Genomic DNA, 24945 nt, shown 5'->3' with positions numbered 1-24945 from the left:
TTGAGAGGACCGGATGCCATGATCTTGGTTTTCTTAATGCTAACTTTCAACCCAAGTTTTGCACTCTCCTTCTTCACCCGCAACAAGAGGCTCTTTAGTTCTTCTTCACTTTCTGCCATTAGAGTGGTATCATCTGCATATCTTAGGTTGTTGATATTTCTTCCGGCAATCTTAATTCCAACTTTTGATTCATCTAGCCCTGCCTTTCTCATGATGTGCTCTGCATATAAGTTAAATAGGCAGGGCGACAGTATACAGCCTTGCCGGACTCTTTTCCCAATTTTGATCCAATCAGTGGTTCCGTGTCCAGTTCTCACTGTTGCTTCTTGGCCCACATATAGGTTTCTCAAGAGACAAATAAGATGGTCTGGTACGCCCATCTCTTTAAGAACTTGCCACAGGTTGTTATGATCCACACAATCAAAGGCTTTAGCATAGTCAGTGAAGCAGAAGTAGATGTTTTTCTGGAACTCTCTAGCTTTCTCCATGATCCAGCTTATGGCTGGCTATACATCTATATCTCTTAGGTTTTATGGATGTGGATGGATTCATTCAGGTTCTCCTGGGTCTTAGTCAAACAGCCTCACCACAACACCAGTAAAGTCTCCCTCTTTGAGTGGAGGCTAAAATATTCAGTGAACCATTGACTGCTCATCTTGAAATCAAAGGATTCTTTGACATTTACTGGAAGTAATGTTAGTGTGAAAATTCAATAAAGATGTATGTGTAATATATTTTAAAAAGACCGTTCTGTTTGCTTGTACATGGGATTCAATTTATAAGAACATAATTGAATATTTATCCCAAATTATTAATAATTGCATCCCTGAACTGCAGAAATATGAGTAGAATTCTATTCCTTCTGGGAGCTATTGAAAACTGAACTGTATGTTTAAATAGATGCAGATTAACATAGCTCACAAAGCTATAATTTGAGCTCAGTTTGAATCATCCCTCAAGACTTGAATGATGCGTCTGAGTACACCTCAAGGAAAACATATGAACATATTAACTGATTCATCACACATATTTAAGATATTTATAGAGAACTTGGGCTTAATTGGTATATTCTGAAACAGTTCCCAAGTGTAAAACTGGCACTTTACAGGATACCCTTTGTGTGTGAGAGTATATATACAAACATATATGCTCCAAAACTTTAAAAATATCATAATTACATATCCTACACCAGAGGTCCCCAACCTTTTGGGCACCAGGACCGGTTCCGTGGAGGGACGTTTTTCCGTGGACCAAAGGGGACGTGGTTTTATGTGCTGCCTGCATCCTGCAGATGGGGCTTTGCTTGTTTGTGCGGCCCGGTTGCTGGCATACCGCGTCCCAGTACCAGTCCAGGATCTGGGGGTTGGGGACCCCTTTCCTATACCACACAAATATTTTCAATTCTCATCCAAAGGTGGGTAAAAATGTGTAGAACTGGTGGAACAATCCTAGGAAAAGAATTATATAAGGGAGGAAATTGTTGGGTGTCCTGTCATTGTATCAAAATTGTTGGGCATCCTGTCATTTTATCAGTCACAAGTATGACAATTTTCTTGATATGGATGAAAGATAGCATTTTCTGGGGGTAAAATCCCCCCCAAAAATGTTGGATCTTGAAGCACTTTTAAAATCAGAAACTGCATGTTTATATAACAGAATAACAGAATAACGGAGGTGGAAGGGACCTTGGAGGTCTTCTAGTCCAACCCCCTGCTCAATCAGGAGACCGTATGCCAGTCCAGAGGTTGTCCAGTCTCTTCTTAAAAGCCTCCGCTGTTGGGGCATTCACAACTTCTGAAGGCAAGCTGTTCCACTGGTTAATTGTTCTCACTGTTAGTAAATTTTTCCTTAGCTCTAAGTTGCTTCTCTCCTTGATTAATCTCAATCCATTGTTTCTTGTCTTGCCTTCTGCTGCCTTGGCAAATAGGTTGAAGATTGGTTAGATATCTCTGTTCAGTTATATTTTTGCATAGGACTTCCAGGATCCTTCCCCACCTTAGTAAACCTCATCCTAAAGTTCTACACTGTCCCTTTTGAACTAGTTTGTAAATGTAGTTAAAGGTAAAGGTAAAGGTTCCCCCGCACATGCATGCTAGTCGTTTCCAACTCTAGGGGCCGGTGCTCATCTCCGTTTCATAGCCAAAGAGCCAGCGCTTGTCCGAGGACGTCTCCGTGGTCATGTGGCTGGCATGACTACACGCCAAAGGCGCACAAAACGCTGTTACCTTCCCACCGTATTTTCCTACTTGCATTTTTACGTGCTTTTGAACTGCTAGGTTGGCAGAAGCTGGGACGAGTAACAGGCGCTCACTCTGTTATGCGGCACTCGGGATTTGACCCGCCAAACTGCCGATCTTCTGATCGACAAGCTCAGCGTCCCAACCCACTGAGCCACCGCATCCCTAAAATGTAGTTACAAGGTTTAAAAATGAACAGTATGATTTAACATAATTATTCTATTATTATAATATGGCTTGAACTTACATCTGCCGCCCCTAGAGGTCAGAGCTCTAGGGGACAGGCTATACCCAGGATGGGTGTTACGGACCATTCCCCCAGGAATAGGCTTTGCGACTGTCGTGAGAGGACGGTGGCTGGCCTGTCCTGGGGGTGGCACCCAGCTGAGTGGCAGTGGCTGGGTGGAAGCTCGTGACACCTATTTGTTCTCTGTTTGGACCCTCCTTAATTAATTGACTATGGACTGCCTGTATCTGGACTGCACTTATGCCTTGTTTTAGGTACTCCTCTACGGACTTGCTCGCCCTCAGGGGTGCTCCCCCTTCCTGGGGGCGACCTGCCTTTCCAGCCGAGTACAATCTCGAGGAAGGGCCCATTTATTGGGACCTTGAGAGATGGCTGGGCACGGGTACGGGCCTCCGACGTAAACCTAACAAGAGGCCCTTGGTTTGCTTTTTGTCAAAATTTTTTCGGGGGTTAGGGAGGAGGGAGGGCTCTTCTTTTGGTTGTTTGGACGAGGGGGGCAGTCCAACAACCTCTGTTCAGGCCAGTGCCGAGGCGGATCACGGGGGGGAGGAGCGGGGGTCGGTTGCTTCTGGGGCTCCAGGGCCAGTCGTGGGACTACCCATTCCCACGACGTTAGGGAATGGCAGCAGGTGTAGGAACAGAGGGCCGTATCAATCTCAGGGAAGGCCTCTCCGCTGCTTACAAGCGGTGAGGCACTCCGACCCTCTGGTTCCGCCCCGAGGTCCCGGGAGTGAGGATGTGCAGCCTCCTGAGCTCCGGCTGGTGTACTTGAATGCCAGGTCGGTCGTCAACAAAGCTCCTCTCGTCCGTGACTTGGTCGAGGGTGAGCAGGCGGACCTGGCTTGCATTACGGAAACTTGGTTGGGCCCAGAGGGTGGCATTCCTCTGGTTGATCTTTGCCCACCAGGTTTCCGGGTGCTGCACCGGCCCCGGGCTCAGGGTAGGGGTGGGGGAGTGGCTGTTGTTATGAGGGAGACCTTGTGTCCACGGGAGGCCACCGTTCCCCAGATAGTCGGGTGTGAGTCTCTCTTTTTGAGATGCGGTCCTGGTGCGCAGTTGGGCTTGCTGCTGGTGTACCTTTCGCCTAGTCACGCAGCAGCAGCCCTGCCTGAGCTTCTCGATGTCCTCTCTGGGTTGGTGGTTGAGTTCCCGAAACTTATAGTTTTGGGGGACTTCAACCTACCATCTCTGGGAGGATCATCTGAGTTGGCTCGGGAGTTCATGGCTTCCATGACGGCCATGGACCTGACGCAAGTAATTTTGGGACCGACTCATGAGGGAGGCCACACCCTTGACTTAGTTTTCTTATCTGGACGGTGGTTAGATGATCTTGGTGGGGGCTCCCCAATTGTTATGCCCCTGTCATGGACCGATCATCATCTCCTGCGGCTGGTCTTCCGTTTTGCCACCCCCCGCCGTGGGTGTGTGGAACCTATTAAATGGTACCACCCCAGACGCTTAATGGATCCCCAGAGGTTCCAGGCGGCGCTGGGGTCCCCACCTGCCTCCCTTGCTGACAGCTCGGCAGATGCCTTAGTGGAAGCCTGGGAAAGGGCAGCCACTGAGGCTCTTGACCGAGTTGTTCCCCTGCGGCCCCTGACCCGGTGCAGATCCCGTCGAGCCCCATGGTTTTCCGTGGAGCTCCGGGAGATGAAGCGTCGGAGACGGGGCCTAGAGAGCGGTTGGAGATCCAGCCGATCCGAATCCGATCGATTGCGACTAAGAACCTATACTAGGTCTTATTTCGCTGCGATAAGGGAGGCGAGGTCTAACCACTTCGCCGCCCTTATCGCGTCCGCAGAAAACCGCCCGGCCGCCCTGTTTAGGGTGACTCGCTCCCTCCTGAATCAGGAGGTGAGGGAGGATCCCTTGCAGGGTCGTGCCGAGGAGTTTAACCAGCATCTGTCGGACAAAATCGCTCGGATTCGGACCGGTCTGGACTCTGACTGGGCAGAGTCTGTCGAGCAGGACACGGGTGGTCTTGTCGATATCACCTGGGAGGAGTTTGATTCTGTGACTCCAGAGGAAGTGGACAGGATCATGGGGAGGCTGAGTACCACCACATGTTTATTGGACCCGTGCCCTTCCTGGCTGGTGTATGCAGCCCGGGAGAGGACACGCAGCTGTTTCCAGGCAGTTATATCGGCCTCTTTGAGTGAGGGTAGCTTCCCTGCCGTCTTGAAAGAGGCGGTGGTGAGGCCTCTCCTCAAGAAGCCTGCCTTGGACCCAGCTATATTGAACAACTTTCGTCCTGTCTCCAACCTTCGCTTTCTTGCGAAGGTTGTTGAGAGTGTGGTGGCACATCAGCTCCCTCTGGTCCTGGATGAAGCGGATTATCTAGACCCGTGCCAATCGGGTTTCAGGCCCGGGTACAGCACGGAGACGGCATTGGTCGCGCTGGTGAATGATCTCTGGAGGGCCCGGGACAGGGGGCATTCCTCTGTCTTGGTCCTATTAGACCTCTCAGCGGCTTTCGATACCATCGACCATGGTATCTTGCTGCGGCGTCTCGGGGGATTGGGAGTGGGAGGCACGGTTTTGCAGTGGTTCTCCTCCTATCTCCAGGGACGCTCGCAGTCGGTGTTGGCAGGGGGGCAGAGGTCGACCGCGAGGTCTCTCATCTGTGGAGTTCCTCAGGGGTCGGTCCTCTCGCCTCTCCTGTTCAACATCTATATGAAACCGCTGGGTGAGATCATTCGTGGTTTTGGAGTTAGGTATCATCAGTACGCTGATGATACCCAGCTTTTCTTTTCGACCCCAAACCACCCCAGTGATGCCCTCACCGTGATGTCCCATTGCCTGGAGGCGGTTCGGGTCTGGATGGGGAGGAACAGACTTCAACTCAACCCCGACAAGACCGAGTGGCTTTGCATACCTTCATCCCGGGTTTATTCGGACATTCCACCTCTTGTTATGGGGGGCGAATCATTACCCCCCGTAGATAGGGCTCGCAACTTGGGAGTCCTCCTAGATTCACGGCTCACCCTGGAAGACCATATAGGAGCTGTGACTAGGGGGGCTTTCGCCCAGGTTCGCCTGGTGCGCCAGTTGCGGCCCTATCTAAGCCGGGATGATCTATGCACGGTCACTCACGCGCTCGTGACCTCACGACTAGACTACTGCAACGCTCTCTACATGGGGCTGCCCTTGAGGACCACCCGGAAGCTCCAACTGGCGCAGAATGCAGCCGCGAGAGTTGTGTTGGGAGTTTCCCGATACTCCCATGTCACACCTCTGCTCCGTGAGCTGCATTGGCTGCCGGTTGTCTTCCGGGTGAGATTCAAGGTACTAGTTATGGTATTCAAAGCCCTACATGGCAGGGGGCCGGAGTACCTTAGGGAACACCTGCTGCCGGCGTCAACTTCCCTTCGCCCTGTGCGTTCCCACAGAGAGGGACTCCTCAGGGTGCCACCGGTCAGAGAATGTAGATTGGTGGCCCCCAGGGGGAGATCTTTCTCTGTGGGCGCCCCGGAGCTATGGAACCACTTACCGGTTGAGCTCCGGACGGCGCCGGATCTTCGCTCCTTTCGCCGCGATCTGAAAACATACCTGTTCGAACAAGCCGGCCTGGCCTGAGGGTGGGATTGCTGGGGTTTTTTATTACTATTTTATGGGGGTTTTTATTAATGTATTTATTACTTTTTTATGGGCATGTATTTAATAACTTTTTAATTTTTGTAACTTCATGTTTTACTCTTGCCCTGTACACCGCCCTGAGTCCTTCGGGAGAAGGGCGGTATAGAAATATTAATAAATTAAATTAAATTAAATTAAAATACCAGGTCATTATGTTTTGGCATAGTGTGGAAGATGACTAGGGCTGAGTAAGCCACATGCTGGCTTTTGAACAAGTCTAAACAGCGATGGGATAGTGTAGGGTAGTGATTATGATACTGCACTGGAATTAGAAAAAACATAGATTCAAATCTTCACTCAGCTATATCTCAGCTTAACCTTCCTTGCAGAATTGTTGTAGTAGGAATACACATGGAAAAGAAGAATGACCTTGAGCTTCCAGGGGGGGGGGAAGCAGGCTAGGAGGAGGAAGGAGATAGGAGAAAAGATTTTGAAAAACAATACCACAGATATTGATGAATTATTGTGTACCAAACCTTCAAGGCCACTGAAAGTTGGCAAGAGTCTGAACCAAAATTAGAAGCATTTTTTTAAACAGCTAAAGCTCTGAGTTGGGAGGAACTGAGGATATGCCTGTGATTGGCTGATTTCCGAATGGCAGTGCACATGAGGCGACATCACTGTGTTATATTAAAGAACAACAGACTGGTTCCTTTGCCAAGGTGGTTAGGAATACTGGGAGTTGTTGTTCAATAAATCTGTACCAATCCATTGATTAAATGGGTCTATACTGGCAGTAGCTCACCAGTCTAATTGCCTAATCAAGTGAGACTCAAATTTTTCACTACTACAGCTGCCTAAAATAATAAATAAAACAAATTATTTTTGTTATTGTTAAGGTTGGCCATGTAATAAATGTGCCCCTTTTAATAAACAAATACATGTTAATCTCCATATCAGAGAAATCCTTAAATTTTTCTCTATAGTTTGTGCATATAAAATCAGAATGTTAGAAGGGGCTCCCACATTTCCTATGCAAATCTGATTGGATTTTTTTTTAAAAGTGACCTCCCAAAGTATTTGTAACTCCTCCAAATTGCTTGCAACATCCCACAATTTGAGAACCTCTGGCCTGATACACCATTAAAGGTGTATGTCAGTGCTGCTAACACTGAATGTTCTTGCTTTGACAACAGATGGAAATGCAGCCATTTTCCTTTTTTGCTTTTAGAGTTAGTTGATGCTGGGAGGGGGAATGTGGATGAGAGTCCAGCTAGTCATAACAATAATAACTCAGCCGTGGGAACCCAAGGACATTGGGCCCAGAGCTGATAGTGTTTTGGTGGGCTGGAGAGCTGGGGAGAAAGCCCGCGCTTCAAGCTAATTGGTGAATGTGATTTATGACACTTTATTGGAGGAGGGAATTGTGCTTTTCTACTTTGTACACAGGGGAGGGCAATTTAGTTTTTTGTTTCAACTATGTAATGCCGATACTTTGTTTCTCGAATAAAAGATTCTTTAAGGTAAACAATGCCTCAAAGTTCTTTTGAAGAGTTTCATCTGTCAGAACCATGACGGTGTATCTATATTTCCATGTTACTTATGACTCATTTAGATATGGATGGCCAGAATTCCATCCATGTTTTATTAAACGGGAAGATTCCAGTTGCCAGTGGGGAAAAACCGTCAGAAAATCAATTTCATCAGAGAAATGTGCTTAACGTGTTCTTGATGAATCTCTCACTAAGAACTTGTCTTTCCTGCAAATATCCATTCCCTCATTCATTTCCTCTCCCATCAGCCTTCTCTCTCATTTTTAAGCTTGGGTGAAGCGGGGGGGAGGGGGGGGAAGAATTACTAGACCAGGAAGGATTTGGAGAGAGAATCCTCACTGGTAATGAAACTGTTTATTTCAGTTCCCATGGATTCTTGTCATTCCAAATGTACATCTTGCTCCTCTGCATCTGTTTGACAAGCAACATTTAAAAAAATAATTTTACGTATTTTTTGCACTTTTTTCCTTATCTGTACCACTTGGCTGCACATATGTCTTTTGGACAGTAGTTTTTTAATGTACTTTCCCCATCTTATTCTCAGTTACAGTAGATATCAATGTTTGTGCCCCTTCTCAACAGGAGAGATTAATTTTGCTTCAGAAGTACAAAACAGGGTTTGCCTTAATGTGTGAACAGCAAGCATTTCTCCTCAGTCAACTCTTTTAGCCTCTTAGCAGCATTAGTAGAAAAATATAGACTTGAGAACTTCTCTTCTTCTCTCCTCCTCCTCTCCTCTCCTCTCCCCTACTCTACTCTCCTCTCCTCTCCTCTTCAGAACTAGAGCAGATAGTTCCTACATTAGTTCCAAAAGTTTTTTTATATATAAAAACCTTTTCTGTGAAGGCCATTTCTGGCACTTGCACACCCATTCATAGGGAACAAATGGTTCTGTACATCTTAAATTCAAGGAACAACTATTCTGACCCATAGAACAGCTTACAATGGTTTTCTGTAAGCTTCCTTTGTATTGTTGGCATACAAAACTAAACAGCTGGTGAGAACCTTGTTCATAAATGCAGTTTCAGAATTCATCATGTTCGTTTCTAATTATTAGTAAGCATTACATTCCTCCAATTCTTCTCTGGTTCATATTCAAATAGCCCAGATCTTCCCATTCATTATTTCCACCTAATTGAATGGCTACTACTGGCATGGGATGGTTGGATTGGGCACCTGTAGCTCTCTTTCTGCCTGTCTCTCATTTGCAGCTAGCACTACAGTAAGAAGTTGGGGGGGGGGAAGTGCAAAATTTGAAGGATTATTGCTGAGAAGAAGAAACTCCATAGGCTGGGCTTGGGAGCTGTTGGCAATTGGCATAATAAAACCCCACATCACTTCTTATTTTAGGGAGAAGCAGTTAAGCTTCTTCAGAGTTAATTGAACTCAGATTTGAGGAAGTTTACTCTTTACTGTAGAAAACATGACCCATGATTTGAATTCTAGAGAAGCATTTTATTTCCGGGGGGGGGGGAATGCTGTTAGTTCTTTGTAAGCTCTGTGTGCTTGCAAATATTAAAAAAAAATCCTTGTGCACACAATATTTTGAAATGCATGAACATCAAAATAGAGCAGATCAATCACAGTTCTGTCTTAAAACATATTCCGAAGAATTCAGTGTTAAAAAAACTGATCATCTTGAAGTAACCTTAATGCAAGAGATGTAAGAAGGAAAGCAGTTTGATCGGGGATGGGTAGATGTATGTAGAAGTGAGTAATGTCCTTGTAGGGATATGAGCTTGTTGATGATCTAGACTATTATTGGCTTGATTTTTTTTTAAATTCCATTTATATCCCGCCCTTCTCCAAAGACTCAGGGCGGCTTACAAGCTTAGCAGTAGCCTTCATTCTATGTATATGCCTGCTTATTAGGGCTTTCATACACCCCCCCAAGCGGCATTATTACAAAGTCAGCTTATTGCCCCCAACAATCTGGGTCCTCATTTTACCTACCTCGGAAGGATGGAAGGCTGAGTCAACCTTGAGCCTGGTGGGATGCGAACCTGCACTAATTGCAGGCAGCTGGTGTTACTTAAGGAGGCATTAGCCCACTGCTCCACCAAGGCTAAAGGTAGCAGTTAGTGATCTCTGCAAATGAGCACATGTCAGCCTTGCAAAGTATTCCAGACAAGAAATACACCCAGATGTCTTAACTTTAAATTTATTATGAGGTTATATTACTTTAAGAGAATTTTGCAGATCTAAAAGTACATTTCCTTTGCCTTTAAGAAGGCTCCCTTCTGAGTCATTTAACCTAGCTTCATTGCTTCTGTGGGCTCAGCTGCCTCTTATCTCACTTTTTTCTAGTCTGGGACTCTTTCCTACCCATCTTCCAAGGTCATTCCAACATACAGTTATCCATGAGCTGTTCTTAAATATCCAGCCCAAAGTCACTGTGTGGCTATTCTGTCACAACTGGGTGCAAAAATAGGAAAGTTCCAAAGAAAAACCGCATGGCTTGAAACTTTTCACAACTCTGTATTTGAGGCAGCAGCATCCGCAAGATTCATCTAAAAGCCTCCCTTGGCATCATAATGGATGGAGAGAAAAGTAAGAAAAATATTTAGGTAAGAAAAACTAAATGCACAAGTGTAAAATAGGTGGTACTTGACTCAACAGTAGTAACTGTGAGAGGGATTGTGGAGTTCTAATGGACGATCATTTGAATATGAGCCAGCAGTGTGCTGGAGCTGCCAAAAAAGCCAATGCAGTCCTAGACTGCATTAATAGAGGGACATTAATAGAGGGACAGAATCAAGAAGTGTTAATACTACTTTATAATGCCTTGGTAAGGCCACACTTGGAATACTGCATCCAGTTTTGGTCGCCATGATGTAAAAAAGATGTTGAGACTTTAGAAAGAGTGCAGAGAAGAGCAACAATGATGAGTAGGGGACTGAAGGCTAGAACATATGAAGAAAGTTTGCAGGAATTGGGTATGTTTAGTTTAATGAAAAGAAGGACTAGGGGTGACATGATACCAATATCTAAGGGGCTGCCACAAAGAAGAGGGAGTCAAGCTATTCTCCAAAGCACCTGAAGGCAGGACAAGAAGCAACGGATGGAAACTAATCAAGGAGAGAAGCAACCTAGAACTAAGGAGAAACTTCCTGACAGTGAGAACAATTAACCAGTGGAACAGCTTGCCTCCAGAAGTTGTGGGTGCTCCAACACTGGAGGCTTTTAAGAAGAGATTGGATAACCATTTGTCTGAAATGGTATAGGGTTTCCTGCTTGACCAGGGGGTTGGAGTAGAAGACCTCCAAGGTCCCCTCCAAGGTCCCCTCCAATTCTGTTATTCTGATGGCATCCTGGAGGGTTTTTTTGGGGGAGGGGATGCATGGAGAAGCATAGGCAGAGGAAGAGTGGAATAACCTAATACAGCAGCCTTTCCTCTCTTCCCTGCCTATCCTCTTCAGAAACTACAGCAGGTTACATGCTCTGTCCAGCTGATGTGGCAGGAACTAGTTATAACTAGGTTGTGCTGGTCTGAGGCAGCTCAGTCCTTGTTGTGACTCAGAGATTGCTGGACAAGTCACTACCGAAGCCTGCCAAGTGTGCTGCTTCTGGCTGGCAGAACAGGAATAATCCAGTCCTTTCTGCCAAGAGAAGATTGGGCAATAAATATGTCTGCCAGCTTCATAAATAATGACTACCCACCGAGCCTCTCGTTTTTCTCCTCACTTTTTAGGTATGTACAGAACACTCTGGGACTACAGCAGAAATCAATTTGTCCCTTTCTGTTATGCATAACTGAAGCTGGGCACAATTTACATCTTTTTCCTTCTCCCACATTTATTTCCCTGACTGTAGTACTCCATGCCCTAAAGAGGCCCATCAAGCAAACTTCCTTTAGCTATTTTAACAAATTTAAACACTGGCATTTTTTAGCTTTATAAGGATATGGCTAAGTATGTTTTCCTCCATGGAACAATTGCCCCATGAAGTCTGGGTAAAGACAAACAAGCTGCCATTTGTAGCTGGAATGAGAAAGGATCAATGTGTCTTTCATTGGGGGTAAATAATCCCTGGTCCATTGACACAAATGGAAGAAAAGTTATACATTAGAATAGCTTGGAAGCTAGTTATCCACTTCTGGGAAGAAGACAGAAACAAATTCTCAGTTTGGAGTCCTCATTGTAAACACAGAAGGGTAAACCTAAAAATCTTACAATTTTTGAGGTCAAGGCTTTCCTCCCAGAGATATTAAGGCTGTAGCCTTAGCATACTTTGGAAATAAATACTTTAAATAATTTAAGTTTGGAATTAAAATGAGATACAATTTAATTTCAATTATTTTGAAACATGTTTTTAAATAATCATTAAACATACAAGGTTGGGTGCATTTTTTTCCTAAAACACATAAATTAAATGGACTTACTAATAAGTAGGTGGGAATCTGATATAGGCTGGAAACAGACTGACTCATCCTTCAAGAGAGAAAAATGTAATCTGTATACAGTAGATAATATCCAGTTGGTTTGGTTCATATTTTACTGCGAATTTATTAGATTTATCCTTTCTGAATGTTGTATATAGTATGATAATATTTGCAACTTCTAAATTTTGCAGTGAGGTTGGTGTTTTTTTTAAAAAAAGAGATGGGGGAATGTACAAACAAAAATGTATTACATTAGTGAAAAAATTGTGTAACTGTGTATGCATGTGAATGTATCTGTCTATGATTGTATGTATCTCAAATAGATTAAACTTTCTTTGCAGTCTTAATATATAAACTAATATGGAAAGAAAATGAAATAAACCATAACAGAAGGGAAAAAATAGAAATCAGATAAAACTGATTCAACCATCCCTATTCTAAATCTGAAACATTTTGATGTGTCAACCACAATTTCTTCATCATTTATACTGTTAGGACTATAGCCACCTGAATTCCATAGCCAATGTAATGACTTATCAATCTATAGAAGTCTTTTGTAAGTTCTCTAATCACTTTAACAGTTCCTGTAATGGTTTTTCTATGCCACCAGTGCCCTACTTGTCAATAGTTTGTGAAATAGGAGATGCTTAGCTTGATCGCCTGACACCTATATTATTGCCAAGAAACATTGAAGCCCCAGAGCTAAAAACAGGACTTGCCTAACCCTGACAAAACTTGAACAATGTGTTTCAAAGAAATATCACACACTAAATTTGGCATTATTTCTCACTGAAGTGTGACTATGCTGTTGATTGCATCATCCATGTTCATTTAGAGAATACTGTGCTAAATCAAAAACTGGGAGACTCACTACAGCCATGGAGTTGATATGGAATAAAGAAGATTGTTAATAGGTTCTAAAAAGAGAAGATGCTTTATGGCCACATTTTGGCAACCTAGTGCCCTCCCAGAATTGCCATTGTAGCAATTTGTCTGTAATGGTACAAGGTCTCCTGCTTGAAAAGGGGGCTGGACTAGATCACAGGTCTGCAACCCGTGGCTCCGGAGCCGCATGCGGCTCTTCCAGCCGTCTCCTGCGGCTCCCAGTCTTCTGTCATGTGCAGTCCAAAAAAAAAAAAGTGGGACTAAAAAAGTTCAACCAATCAATTCAAATATGCAGGGTAGGTGCATATCTCGCCTTGGCTCCACTCTTCAGTCAAACCCTGTTCTGCACATGCATGCATGTACGCGCATGCACACACATTTTTTGCAGCTCCCAGTTTTTCCTTTTGTGAGGGAACCGGTTCTGAGTGGCTCTTTCACTGTTTCAGGTTGCTGACCCCTGGACTAGATAGACTAAGGCAAACTTTATGCAGGAGAAAAGGGGAAGGCATCATAATGGAGGGTTCAACAATTTGAGCTGATTTCAGATTGTTGAGATTATGCCAGCTATGAAAGGGAGATCATATTTTTATTTTTATTTTTCAAACAGTTGGATTTGTTTTCCTTTTTAAATTTATTTTTTGGGGTTGTACTGCAATTTTTGCATGCTTTTTGACTCAACATACCAAGGATTGTGCTACTAATTTTAGGGCAACCATGCCTCTAAAATCCAGTAAAGCAATTTGAGGGATGTCCACTGTCTGTAACAACTAAATTTCATGGACTACATGAGGTTTGATAGTTTTGGGTTGCTCACCTGTGATGTGGCTAATCATCAAAATCACTCAGGTCTAAAATCCATTTGGGCAATCTCAAGCTAATCTCTTCCTTAGATGTAATTATAAAAATATATGCATTGCCGCCACTCTTGGGAAGAAGGGCAATACATGTTTTAAATATATGAATTAGTGTGACCACAAATATTTAAAACACCCACAACCTTTAACTAATTGCAATGACTGGTAATAAGAAGAAAATTGAACCATTATGAGAATTCTACTTGGGGCAGGTTTAAGCCACTGAATACAGTGAGAAAACCTTGAACAAATCCCAAGCATTCCTCCCTTACCTCTTCATAGTAATACCCCAAATCATCAAATTGGACAGGATTTTGACACATCCAACCCTGAGCAATCTTGGGATATTTTACCACTCTTGCACAGGCAAGAGGTAGGGTATATGGTCAAGTTTTTAAAGTCTTCTGAAAGGTCAATATGGTTTGAGCTAGTCTAATTTATTTATTTTTTTTATTTTAATTCCATTTATATCCCGCCCTTCTCCGAAGACTCAGGGCGGCTTACAAGCTTAGCAGTAGCCTTCATTCTATGTATATGCCTGCTTATTAGGGCTTTCGCCCCCTCAAAGCGGCATTATTACAAAGTCAGCTTAATTGCCCCCAACAATCTGGGTCCTCATTTTACCTACCTCGGAAGGATGGAAGGCTGAGTCAACCTTGAGCCTGGTGGGATGCGAACCTGCACTAATTGCAGGCAGCTGGTGTTACTTAAGGAGGCATTAGCCCACTGCTCCACCAAGGCTCTGAAGGGAGAAGATTCTACAAAACAGGGGCTACAGCAGAGCAGGCCCATCTTCTAGTCCCCGGCAGCCGACACTGTTTTGGCTGATGGGATCTGCAGTATGCCTAGTCTGATGGACTGTATTGCACAGGTAGATATTCTTGGAAAAAGACGGTCCCTTAGGCCAGAGGTCCCCAACCTTTTGGGCACCAGGTACCAGTTCCGTGGAGAGAGGTTTTTCCGCAGACCAGAGGGGGCGTGATTTCATGTACTGCCTGCATCCCGCGGATAGGGCTTTGCTTGTTTGTGCAGACTGGTTTCTGGAATGCCACGGCCCAGTGCCGGTCCACAGGCTGGGGGTTGAGGCCCCCGACCTTCGGTAACTCATGTTTGCCATTATAAAAGTTAAAGAAAATTTGAGGATTCCCAAAAATTATTTAGGGATGTCACAGATGTCCAATGGTCTGCAAGTTCTGTATTGCTGACCTCTGATATAAAATACATTTTGTACTGCCTAGACCTTAAGTTAGAAAGTACAGTATCTTATGATATTACCGTATATTACATTGTTGTTTGTACGTACACAGAGAACTTATACACCAAAGACAAATTCCTTGTGTGTCCAATCACACTTAGCCAATAAAGAATATTCCATGTTCTATTTTTTCAAATGATTCCCCATTGCAAAATTCTGAAATTTATTTTTCTTTACCTCAAAAATGTCCCAGATATTAGTCAAAGTGATAAAACACTCATATGCTCTGTAACAATAATTGACTGTTACTCCCAACTTTTCCAATATATTTGTCAGGTTGGGAGAAAACAGTCTCTTAACAAATTATTTTTAACTATTAATTAGAAGGACAGATTTTTAAAGGATATTTAGGATATTATTCAGTATCAGTATAATGTTTAAGAATCTAATTCCTCACTGTATGAAAAAGTTGGAATGATACGGCGAATAACTTAAAATGGCACTGTAGTTTTATTAGCAAATTTTCTTCCTACTGTTCCATTTTTTTTTAAAAAAATCCTCTCTTTGGTTTTAAAAAAATGTTGCCTGAAGCAACATCAATAAGTAAATATCTATAACAAATTGTGGCTGATGAATCAGCTTATTAATGGTGAAAGCCCATGTTCTAAATCTCTGAAGTTTTTAAATCCTTCAAAAAGTTCAATGTGAGAATTATGTACGGTAATCTCTGAGTTTGAAATAAATGCTCCCCTGAAAATAGAACAACTCTTCCAAACTGAGTTTGAAGCATTGTATGGACATCCCCAGAATTAAAACTCCACATTGCAAAATATGGGACATGTTGACATTAGTCATTTGCTACAGTCTTTTATTATTGCTTCTGAGTTTCTGTATTTGCTGAGAAAGCAGCTCTTCCTACTTGAACATATGGACATGGGCAAATTACTTAAGAGGTTTATAAAAAAATGATGTTAAACCTAATATCCTCCAACCCAGCATAAAATCATAAATAGATAACCTTAATGAAACTTTCCTGCAACCAAGGACAGTCAGTTGATGTAACTTCTCCGATATTCATGGCTAGGTTGACCTCAGATGTTCCAAGTCAGAGCCTACATTGATCCCAGAAGAAGCCCAGTTGTCACCATTCACCAAACCTTTGGAGAAGCCATCAAGAACTAAGCTACTGTTCTCAAGGAAACTCATGCAATGCCTAATTTCTCATTGCAATAAATAGCAGTCTCTTCATTTCAGCTCTGCTTCACTCACAGAATCTATCCACATTGGCTTCTTTTAGCATCATGTTAAGTCAGGATTTTTCAAATATAGTTTGTTGAGTAAGTCATACTTGCCTCTTTCATACATACTACTAGTTTTGTAAGAGGTGAATTTGTACATCATTCTTCATAAATATAATTTAAAAAATTAAATTGAACACACACTATGGGGTAATATAATCCATGTAAACTAGCAATAATTAGTTGCTCAACTTCGGGAGGAGGGTGGGGATACTGTAATATATATTATTTATCACTATTCAGAAGTTTTAAAACTTTATTTTTGTCAGGTGCTGCTTAAAGATATTTTGGAATAGAGCAGCATCTATTCTAAAACACAATAATAAATATACAAATCAATAAAATAACACACTGTATGTTCAACATTTCTTCTACTAAAATATGCTTTAGGGCAAGTAGACACCTCCCATTTTTACATTTAAGGTCTACTGTTCCCCCCTGTGCCACCCCCCACCCTCCAATTAGATTACAGTGAATTCGACCTCAGTCTACATTATTGAAATACCACTTGAATTAAATCCCAGGAATTTCAGTGAGTCCACTCTGAGTAATGCCATGTCTGGAATTCACTTTATAAATATATACTCACAATATAAAACCTTAATATTTCTACCAAAAAAATAAAACCATCTTAAAACATAAGCAATATTGTTGTCTTTCTTTAATTTTCAATACATGCCACTAGATGGCGAACTTCTGAGGTTAGATTTCTCAATATTTTATGAAGCATTATACACTGATCTTTGTTATTTCCTGGTGCCCTTTGGGTAATTCAAAATAATTTTTTGGAGGTTTTTAAGACTGCTGAATATAGTTCTATAGTCTTGGTGAACAATCCTTAGGAAATTGATTTATCAAAAACAGAGCTTGGCGCCTTACAGATGCTCAAGATTACAATTCCAGTATGGAACGGAAGACTGAATTATCTGTTTGATGTCTGTAACTGACATTGAATTTCAGAACATCTGAAAAGTATAGGGGAGGGGCACCTGGAATATGTTGTTACTGTGATCCTATTATTATATTTAGTATGGATACAAAAGTACCTGGGGAAATGTCCAAGTAAACCAGACAGGAAACGTGACTAGATGAACTAATTCTACTTTATTGTAAGGCTACATTAGCAAAATTTTTCAAGTCTGAAAAGACAAACTTCCCACCATGACTTTTAATTGATCCATTAGAGTGGAGCCTTCCTACGTTTCTGCCTCTGACTGTTAAGCTATTGGGGACTCCTACTTCTCTTGTCTGAGTGATTCCTACACAGCATCTCATCCACTTGTTCCCCAGTGTCATCCACACAGTCCATTACAGGGGAACACATAATGTAATTATGTTTGTGACATTGTCATGGTTTGTAATGGGTACCTATTTTTAGGGAGTTTATTATGAATAAAGGTAAAGGTAAAGGTTCCCCCCACATGTGTGCTAGTTGTTTCTAACTCTAGGGGCTGGTGCTCATCTCCGTTTCAAAGCTGAAGAGCCAACGTTTGTCAGAGGATGTCTTCCGTGGTCATGTGGCCAGCATGACTGGATGCCAAAGGCACACAGAACGCTGTTACCTTCCCACCGTAGTGGTCCCTATTTTTCTACTTGCATTTTTACGTGCTTTCGAACTGCTAGGTTGGCAGAAGCTGGGACGAGTAACAAGCGCTCACTCTGCTACACGGCCCTCGGGATTCGACCTGCCAAACTGCCGACCTTCTGATTGAGAAGCTCAGCGTCCTAACCCACTGAGCCACTGCGTCCCTTATTATGAATATTCCTGTGTAATTACCTTTACTTACTATTTGATATGCAGACAAAATTCTTGACCAGGGATGGGGCAAAATTCTACTCCAGGTGAATTTTTCATTGCAGAATTTATGACAGAATAGCCATGGTAACAGAGGTATCCTTACCCTAGCATCTTCCAGATTGTTACAGTTCATCTTCAATTATCCATAAGTCTTCTCTAAGACACTGCCATCCAAACACTAGCAAGCAATGCCCCATATCTTAGCAAATTGCATTTGCAGTGTTCTGTGCGTACGTAAAATATCCTTATGACAAAAACATTCCACCAAACTTCAACTGTCCTGCAGATTTTTGTCTTAGATTTCTCACAACCCCTGTAACCTCATCAGAAAGTATTTTTTCCAAGAAAAACTGATCAATAGAAATAGGGTGGAGGACGCATTGAGCTGTTTTTTTTCCTTTAAAATAAAGAAGGATTCTATAATTTAAAAACAAACCCAAGAACTCTATTGATTTTAATCTTGTGGATTTTTCTCTCTCCCAAAAGTGTAACGGGGATTGTTAAACTAAATCCAGGAAGAAGCTTTAGGGCCTTGGAAAAAATTAAGACATAGATTTTTTTTAAGGGACATTTAATCAGCCTGACATGGATTCAACCAAGATTTTTTTTTTTAAAAAAAGTTTGCTTTCATAATAAATCATATTAACTTCAGGAAACAATGGATTTACCTTCATCTTTGTGTCTGTTGCAGCCAAAGCTGTGGAACACATAGATGTCAGTTTGGGGGCTTCCAGTTTGGTCCATGGTCCACGGGCTTCTTCTTTTTATGAAATGAGGTGTGTCCTTCATCTGATGTTCAGAGCTAATAGACAAAGAAGAGGTACTTCTTGTGCAGAAAACTCTTACAACCGAATGCACCTCATTTACTTTTCTAGCAGTGGTTTGCTGGATTCTCATCACCGAGATCCATAGAGCTATCAAAACACACCACGGAATTCTGCAATGTTAATACTTCTTTCTTTTCCTCTGTGCAGACTCTTCACGAGCAATAACAGCAGTTGCAGAGACGTCCTGAGAGCAGGGCAAATGTAACTTTACTCCTCTTCGTATTCAGTCTTGCCACAATTTTTTTTTCTTTTTCTCAGAAGCCCAAAGCAGTTTCTTCTGAATTGAAACTGCGCAAAAATGCACGTTCTTAGACCAGAAAGAAAAACCTGTAGCACCTTCTGTGAGATGAACCTCTTTCCTGACAGTTCACACTGGAGAGCCACTTAAGAGAGGCAGGGCTCTGGGCGGGGTTATGCAAATTAATCCAGATTAACATACAGAGGGAACACAGCCAATGAATAACGTTTCGGGGGTTTTTTTCCCGTGGGATTTATTAACAGGAATTTGAGAAAGTAAGTTTCGTGTTCCCCGCAGATGAGTTGGAAGCAAGGTTTTTTGTACAGAAACAGCTATGAAACTTTTTAAAAAATTTATGACAGCATGTGTTTCTCTAGTGTTTTCCTTGGACTTGCTAAGGCGAAATAATTTCTTAAATTGGAAAGGGATGATCTGATCAGTAATGTGCATTTATGTTGCCCTAACTGTGAAGAGTGGAAAACTTAAGTTCTAATTAACAGAAAAAAGTAACTTTTTAACCTTTGTGCACTGATGCTATGGATATATTTTTTTTCCTCGGGGTGTAGGGGTGTGGGTGAAGAACAGGACTAGGCTCAACCTTATTAAAATCACATGGCTGGGGGTTTTAAGGATTCTCAGGTTTGATATATTTACTGCAGTTAGTCCTGCATGGAGTAGAACACACAACACACACACACACACACACACACACACACACACACACACAGATGGAGCTGGTATGCAGCCTGGGTTGCTCCTAGACTTTCGGCTCCTGCTCAAAGAGCAGGTGTTAGGCACAGCAAGGGGATCCTTTAAACAACTGCATCTTTAGCCAACTGTGCACATTCCTGGATTGGGAGGCCCTGTTTATGGTCACTCATGTCTCTTGCCTGGATTATGACATGCTGTGCAATAGAGCTTTTGTTTTTAACTGGATGTTAGACACTCAGTGAATGGACAGCCATATAAATTTAATAAATAAATAAACCCCAGCTACCATCGTTTCATAGTAGTTTCAACTACACTGCAGGCAGAAATAAATCAGCTCAACTCTCCACCACTGCTGACATCATGAGAAATGCAGTAAGTTGGTTTCAAATTGTCTCAGAATCTTTGTATAGGTGTAAACTTAAGTTAGACAGTTTTCAGCTAAGAGTGTTACTGGAAAGACTGTATTAACATAGTGATGCTTCACCTAACTTTTCTTTTAGTTAACAAACTAGATTCCACCCTCCCACCCACCCACCCCCACAAGCAACCTTGGATTAACTAGTTGAAATGACATCCATTTATCTGAAGTCAGAAGAAAGCTATCCTAACCAAAAAAATGCTACCCTTGAATTACTGATGATTATTTACTGATTACTGATGATGATGACCTATATGGTGGTGTCCTTATTGCTTTGCGTGCGATAAATCAAGAGAACGGCCTTGCAGATTCCTCTAGATCTGTTTCCTTTCCATCCCACCAAACATTATTTATTTATTTATTTATTTATTTATTTATTTATTTATTTATTTATATTTATATACCGCCCTTTCCCGAAGGACGGTATATGGCATATGGTATCAGAACATTGGAGGGGTAACCACCAATTACTCTTTTTGAGGTAGGAGGAATTCTGGGAGTTGAAGTCCATGAGTCATAAAAGAGCCAAGGTTGCCTAGCCCTGGGTTAGACCCTTGGGTTGAGATTCCTATTAGAACACCGAGTCATAGTTAAAACTAGCCTAATTAGCAGCTAATGGGGTTATGAAAGCAGACCTTGCAAGTGGTCCTGTATCTGTCAACTGTGGTTAAGTTCAAGTGGGAGGTTCCTTTTGAAGTTTCAAAAGTGTCCTATACTTGGAACAGCTTTGTTCATACATAGCCGAGTTCATTGAGGCAGTCTGCCATGTCTTGTATCAGATGCATGAAATACTATCCTCTGCTAGCATTATGGTACATCTTATGCCATACCCTTGGGCCCAAAGGGGGGGAAAAATACTAACAGTCCTCAGACAAAAAATGCAACCTTAATGATTAACAGAATCATGATAAAAGTTAGGTGACGCTGCAGCCATTGCAATCTTATGGCAAGAAGCTTAAGTTAAAATTATTTTCAGTATTGGTTTGAGATTAGAGATCCATAAGAAAGAGCTGGGCTGCCTAAGCATGAAGATTTTAGAGATGCCAATCAAGTATCTGATTTTCAACATCATATTCATTACTCTTTAATCGGAGCCAGTGAGGTTCACTTATATACGATGAAGGGTACTCTTGTTACCACGTTTGCAAAATAAAAAGGTTTCTTTCACGTTTCTTGTGAAAAGGAAGCCCATTAGAAAGGAATGAGTTACTAGTCAATCCATAATGTAGGAGCTATCTTTCTAGAACCTTGGCCAGATGTGAGAGAAGAGAAAGAAGAAATAGAAAAGGCATCCATAATTACATCTACCAAAGCACTTTAGGATGTATTTTAATAAGAATTCCAAATTATAATGATCAATCTCCTGTGAAACTGAAGACTATCTATCCAAGCAAGCAGGCAGAAACGCAAAGGGTTTCCTAGAGAATTAACATATAATGTGGCTAGAGTGATCAAGGAAATCTCGACCATGCTGGAGCAAAACAAAAATTTAAAAATAGGTGTACGGTGGTGGCATTACCAAATCAGCTACCTTCCCACTTGAATCCAACTTGTTGCACTATTAACAGTAAACTAGAATGACTTTATTTCATTTTATCAATGTTTATCTTATTTTGTGAAGTATGAAAAAGGATCCCACTATAGGAAAAAGACAGGGCAAAGGTTATCTATTGTAACCAAATCCCATATTGTTTTTTTCTCAGGTTGTTTTTAAGGCATATTGTATAATTTTAAGAGTAATTTTCTTCTTACATTTTTTTGCCGCCTACCATTTTCTTGCAAGTGCAGCGTCCACTTTTTTTCTTTAAATCAACTCAGTGTTGATCTGTTGATTGTGGCAGGAATTGGCATCATGAGCTGAGGGAGACTGGCCCAAAGTCACTCATTTGGCTTTCATGCCTTAGGTAGCACTAGCGCTTCCTTAACCACTAGACCAGGGGTGTCAAACTAGCAACGTCATGTGATGTGTCGCTATGTATTGTGACTTTTTTTCCATTGCCTGCAATGGGGTGGGTGCAGTTTCACCATGATGCATCCGGCCCATGGGCCGGCAGTTTCACACCCTTGCACTAGACCACAGGCCGGCAACCTGCGGCTCCCAGTTGCCTGGTGCACGCGCACCTCTCCGAACGGGCAGTGGTGCGCGTGCACCTCTCCGAACTGGCAGGGGCACCGCCCGTTTGGAGAGCTGCACGAGCACCTCTCTGAACGGGTGGCAGTTTGGAGGTCCCGGGGATGGCTCTGGCGGTGCCCGGGCTGAAGGTGCCCGTCACCAGGGAGACCCGTCACCGCGTTTTGTTTTTGCGCATGCGCAAACCGTTTTTTGTGCATGCGCATGCGTGGATGCATGCGCACACACTTTTTGTGGCTCCCACTGTTTTGTGTGTGTGATGGAACCGGTTCTGAGTGGCTCTTTCGCTTTTTCAGGTTGCTGAACCCTGCACTAGACCAAACTGGCTCTACTGTGTTTTCTTCTTATAAATAATTGAGATTTCCAGTGGCAGTTAAAATTGACTCTGGTGCAGGGTAATAGGAAAGCCAAAATAAACAGGTTCAAATGAACATTTTGTTCCAGAATATCTTAGTTTTCAAAAGATAAATGCAAAGGTTTCCCCTGTCCAGTCGTGTCCAACTCTAGGGGGCAGTGCTCATCTCTGTTTCTTAGCTAAGGGAATCAGCATTGGCTGAAGACACTTCCGTGATTATAAGCCAAGGGGCACAGAATACTGTTACCTTCTTACCAAAATGGTACCTATTTATCTACTTGCATTTGGATACTTTTTGAATTGCTAGGTAGTCACAGTGGTTAGAATGCAGTATTGTAGACTAATTCTTCCAACTGCCAGCAGTTCTATTCTCACCAGCTCAAGGTTGACTCAGCCTTCCATCCTTCTGAGATCGATCAAATGAGGACCCAGATTGTTGGGGGCAATATGCTGACTCTGGAAACTGCTTAGAGAGGATTGTAAAGCACCATGAAGTGGTATACAAATCTAAGTGCTATTACTATTGCTATCTTCAATTAGGAATCATTGTTAATAGCATGTTCAATAACCTATTACATCTTCTTTGGAGAAGACTAATCTGCGTTACCCTATAACTTTTCTATAGGATTTTGTCAGTAAAGTCAGAACAACAGAATAACAAACTTGGAAAGGACCTTGGAAATCTTCTATCCAACTTTCTGCTCAAGCCATTTCAGATAAATGGTTGTCCAATCTCGTCCTAAAAACTCCCAGTGTTGGAGCATTCTGGAAGCAAGTTGTTCCACTGATTAATTGTTTTAACTATCATGAAATTTGTCCTTAGTTTTAGGTTGCTTCTCCTTGATTAGTTTCCATCCATTACTTTTTTTTCCTGCCTTCAGGTGTTTTGGTCCAACTTCCTGCTCAAGGAAGAAACCCTTTACCATTTAAGACAGAGAGTTCTTCAATCTCTTCTTAGAAACTTACACAGTTGGAGCACCCACAATTTCAATATCAATGAATATCAAAATCAATATCAAAATCAATATTCCATTGTTGTTGTTAGTTGCGAAGTCGTGTCCGACCCATCGCGACCCCATGGACAACATTCCTCCAGGCCTTCCTGTCCTTTACCATCTTCTGGAGTCCATTTAGGCTCATGCCTACTGCTTCAGTGATTCCATCCAGCCACCGCATTCTCTGTCGTCCCATTAGGTGGCCAAAGTATTTGAGTTTTAGCTTCAGGATCTGGCCTTCTAAAGAGCAGTCAGGGTTGATCTCCTCTAGGACTGACCGGTTCGATCGCCTTGCAGTCCAAGGGACTCGCAGGAGTCTTCTCCAGCACCATAGTTCAAAGGCTTCAATTCTTTGGCACTCAGCCTTTCTTATGGTCCAGCTTTCACTGCCATACATTGCAACTGGGGAGACCATAGCCTTGACTATACACACTTTTGTTGACAGGGTGATATCTCTGCTTTTTAGTGTGCTGTCTAGATTTACCATGGCTTTCCTTCCCAGGAGCAAGCATCTTTTAATTTCTTGGCTGCAGTCCCCGTCTGTGGTGTTCTTGGAGCCCAGGAAAATCAAATCTGTCACTACCTCCATTTCTTCTCCATCTATTTGCCAGGAATTGAGAGGGCCGGATGCCATGATCTTGGTTTTCTTAATGTTTAGTTTCAACCCAACTTTTGCACTCTCCTTCTTCACTCTCAACAAGAGGTTCCTTAGTTCCTCTTCACTTTCTGCCATTAGAATGGTATCATATGGTATCATCATATTCCATTACAAAAAATAAATTAGACAGTTGAATCATATTAATTATTTTAAATATGGAATGGACTGTGTGAGTACAGAGATCAACAGAAACAGTTCATTTTAAAACAATATGTAAAACTGTAATTTTCCGGGTTTTCACAACATGTTGAATTCTAAATTGGGCTTGAAAAAGCAATCTGAGTTTCACATAATATTGATGCCCAAGTACATAACATATTATAGCTTTAAATTGTAGCCTGTTCACATAATACTGAACGACAAACTATCTGGCCTCATTTAGGAATGCAGCCATTCTATTTGATCCATGGGATAAAAAAAAACCCCTGCTAGCTGATAATGAGCCAAATACTTCTGACTACTAGTTCAATAGGTTCAGAAGCATCATTTAAATAGTTTATAGCTGTACTCGATTCAAAATTTGGAGATGGGTCAAAGAGGATGATTCTGTTCATAGGATTAGTTTTCCAATGGTGACACACCACCTCC

At 42.3% G+C, this 24945-nt stretch overlaps 1 protein-coding gene across 1 annotated transcript in view; it reads right to left on the bottom strand.

Annotated features, from left to right (window-relative positions):
* The window catches only part of RANBP3L (RAN binding protein 3 like), a 62036-nt gene extending 42711 nt beyond the window's left edge, over positions 1-19325 (bottom strand). The window contains exon 1 of the mRNA XM_083356914.1: positions 18693-19325. Within this exon, the coding sequence (XP_083213040.1) occupies positions 18693-18921 (229 nt within the window). The 5' untranslated portion in view covers positions 18922-19325. The remainder of the gene's footprint in view (positions 1-18692) is intronic.
* Positions 19326-24945: the final 5620 nt, after the last annotated feature.

The sequence above is a fragment of the Vipera ursinii genome (genome assembly GCF_947247035.1).
Source record: "Vipera ursinii genome assembly, chromosome: 2".
In the NCBI taxonomy this organism is placed as follows: domain Eukaryota; kingdom Metazoa; phylum Chordata; class Lepidosauria; order Squamata; family Viperidae; genus Vipera; species Vipera ursinii.
The sequence above is the reverse complement of the archived record's forward strand: the minus strand, read 5'-3'. Positions and strand labels throughout refer to the sequence as shown.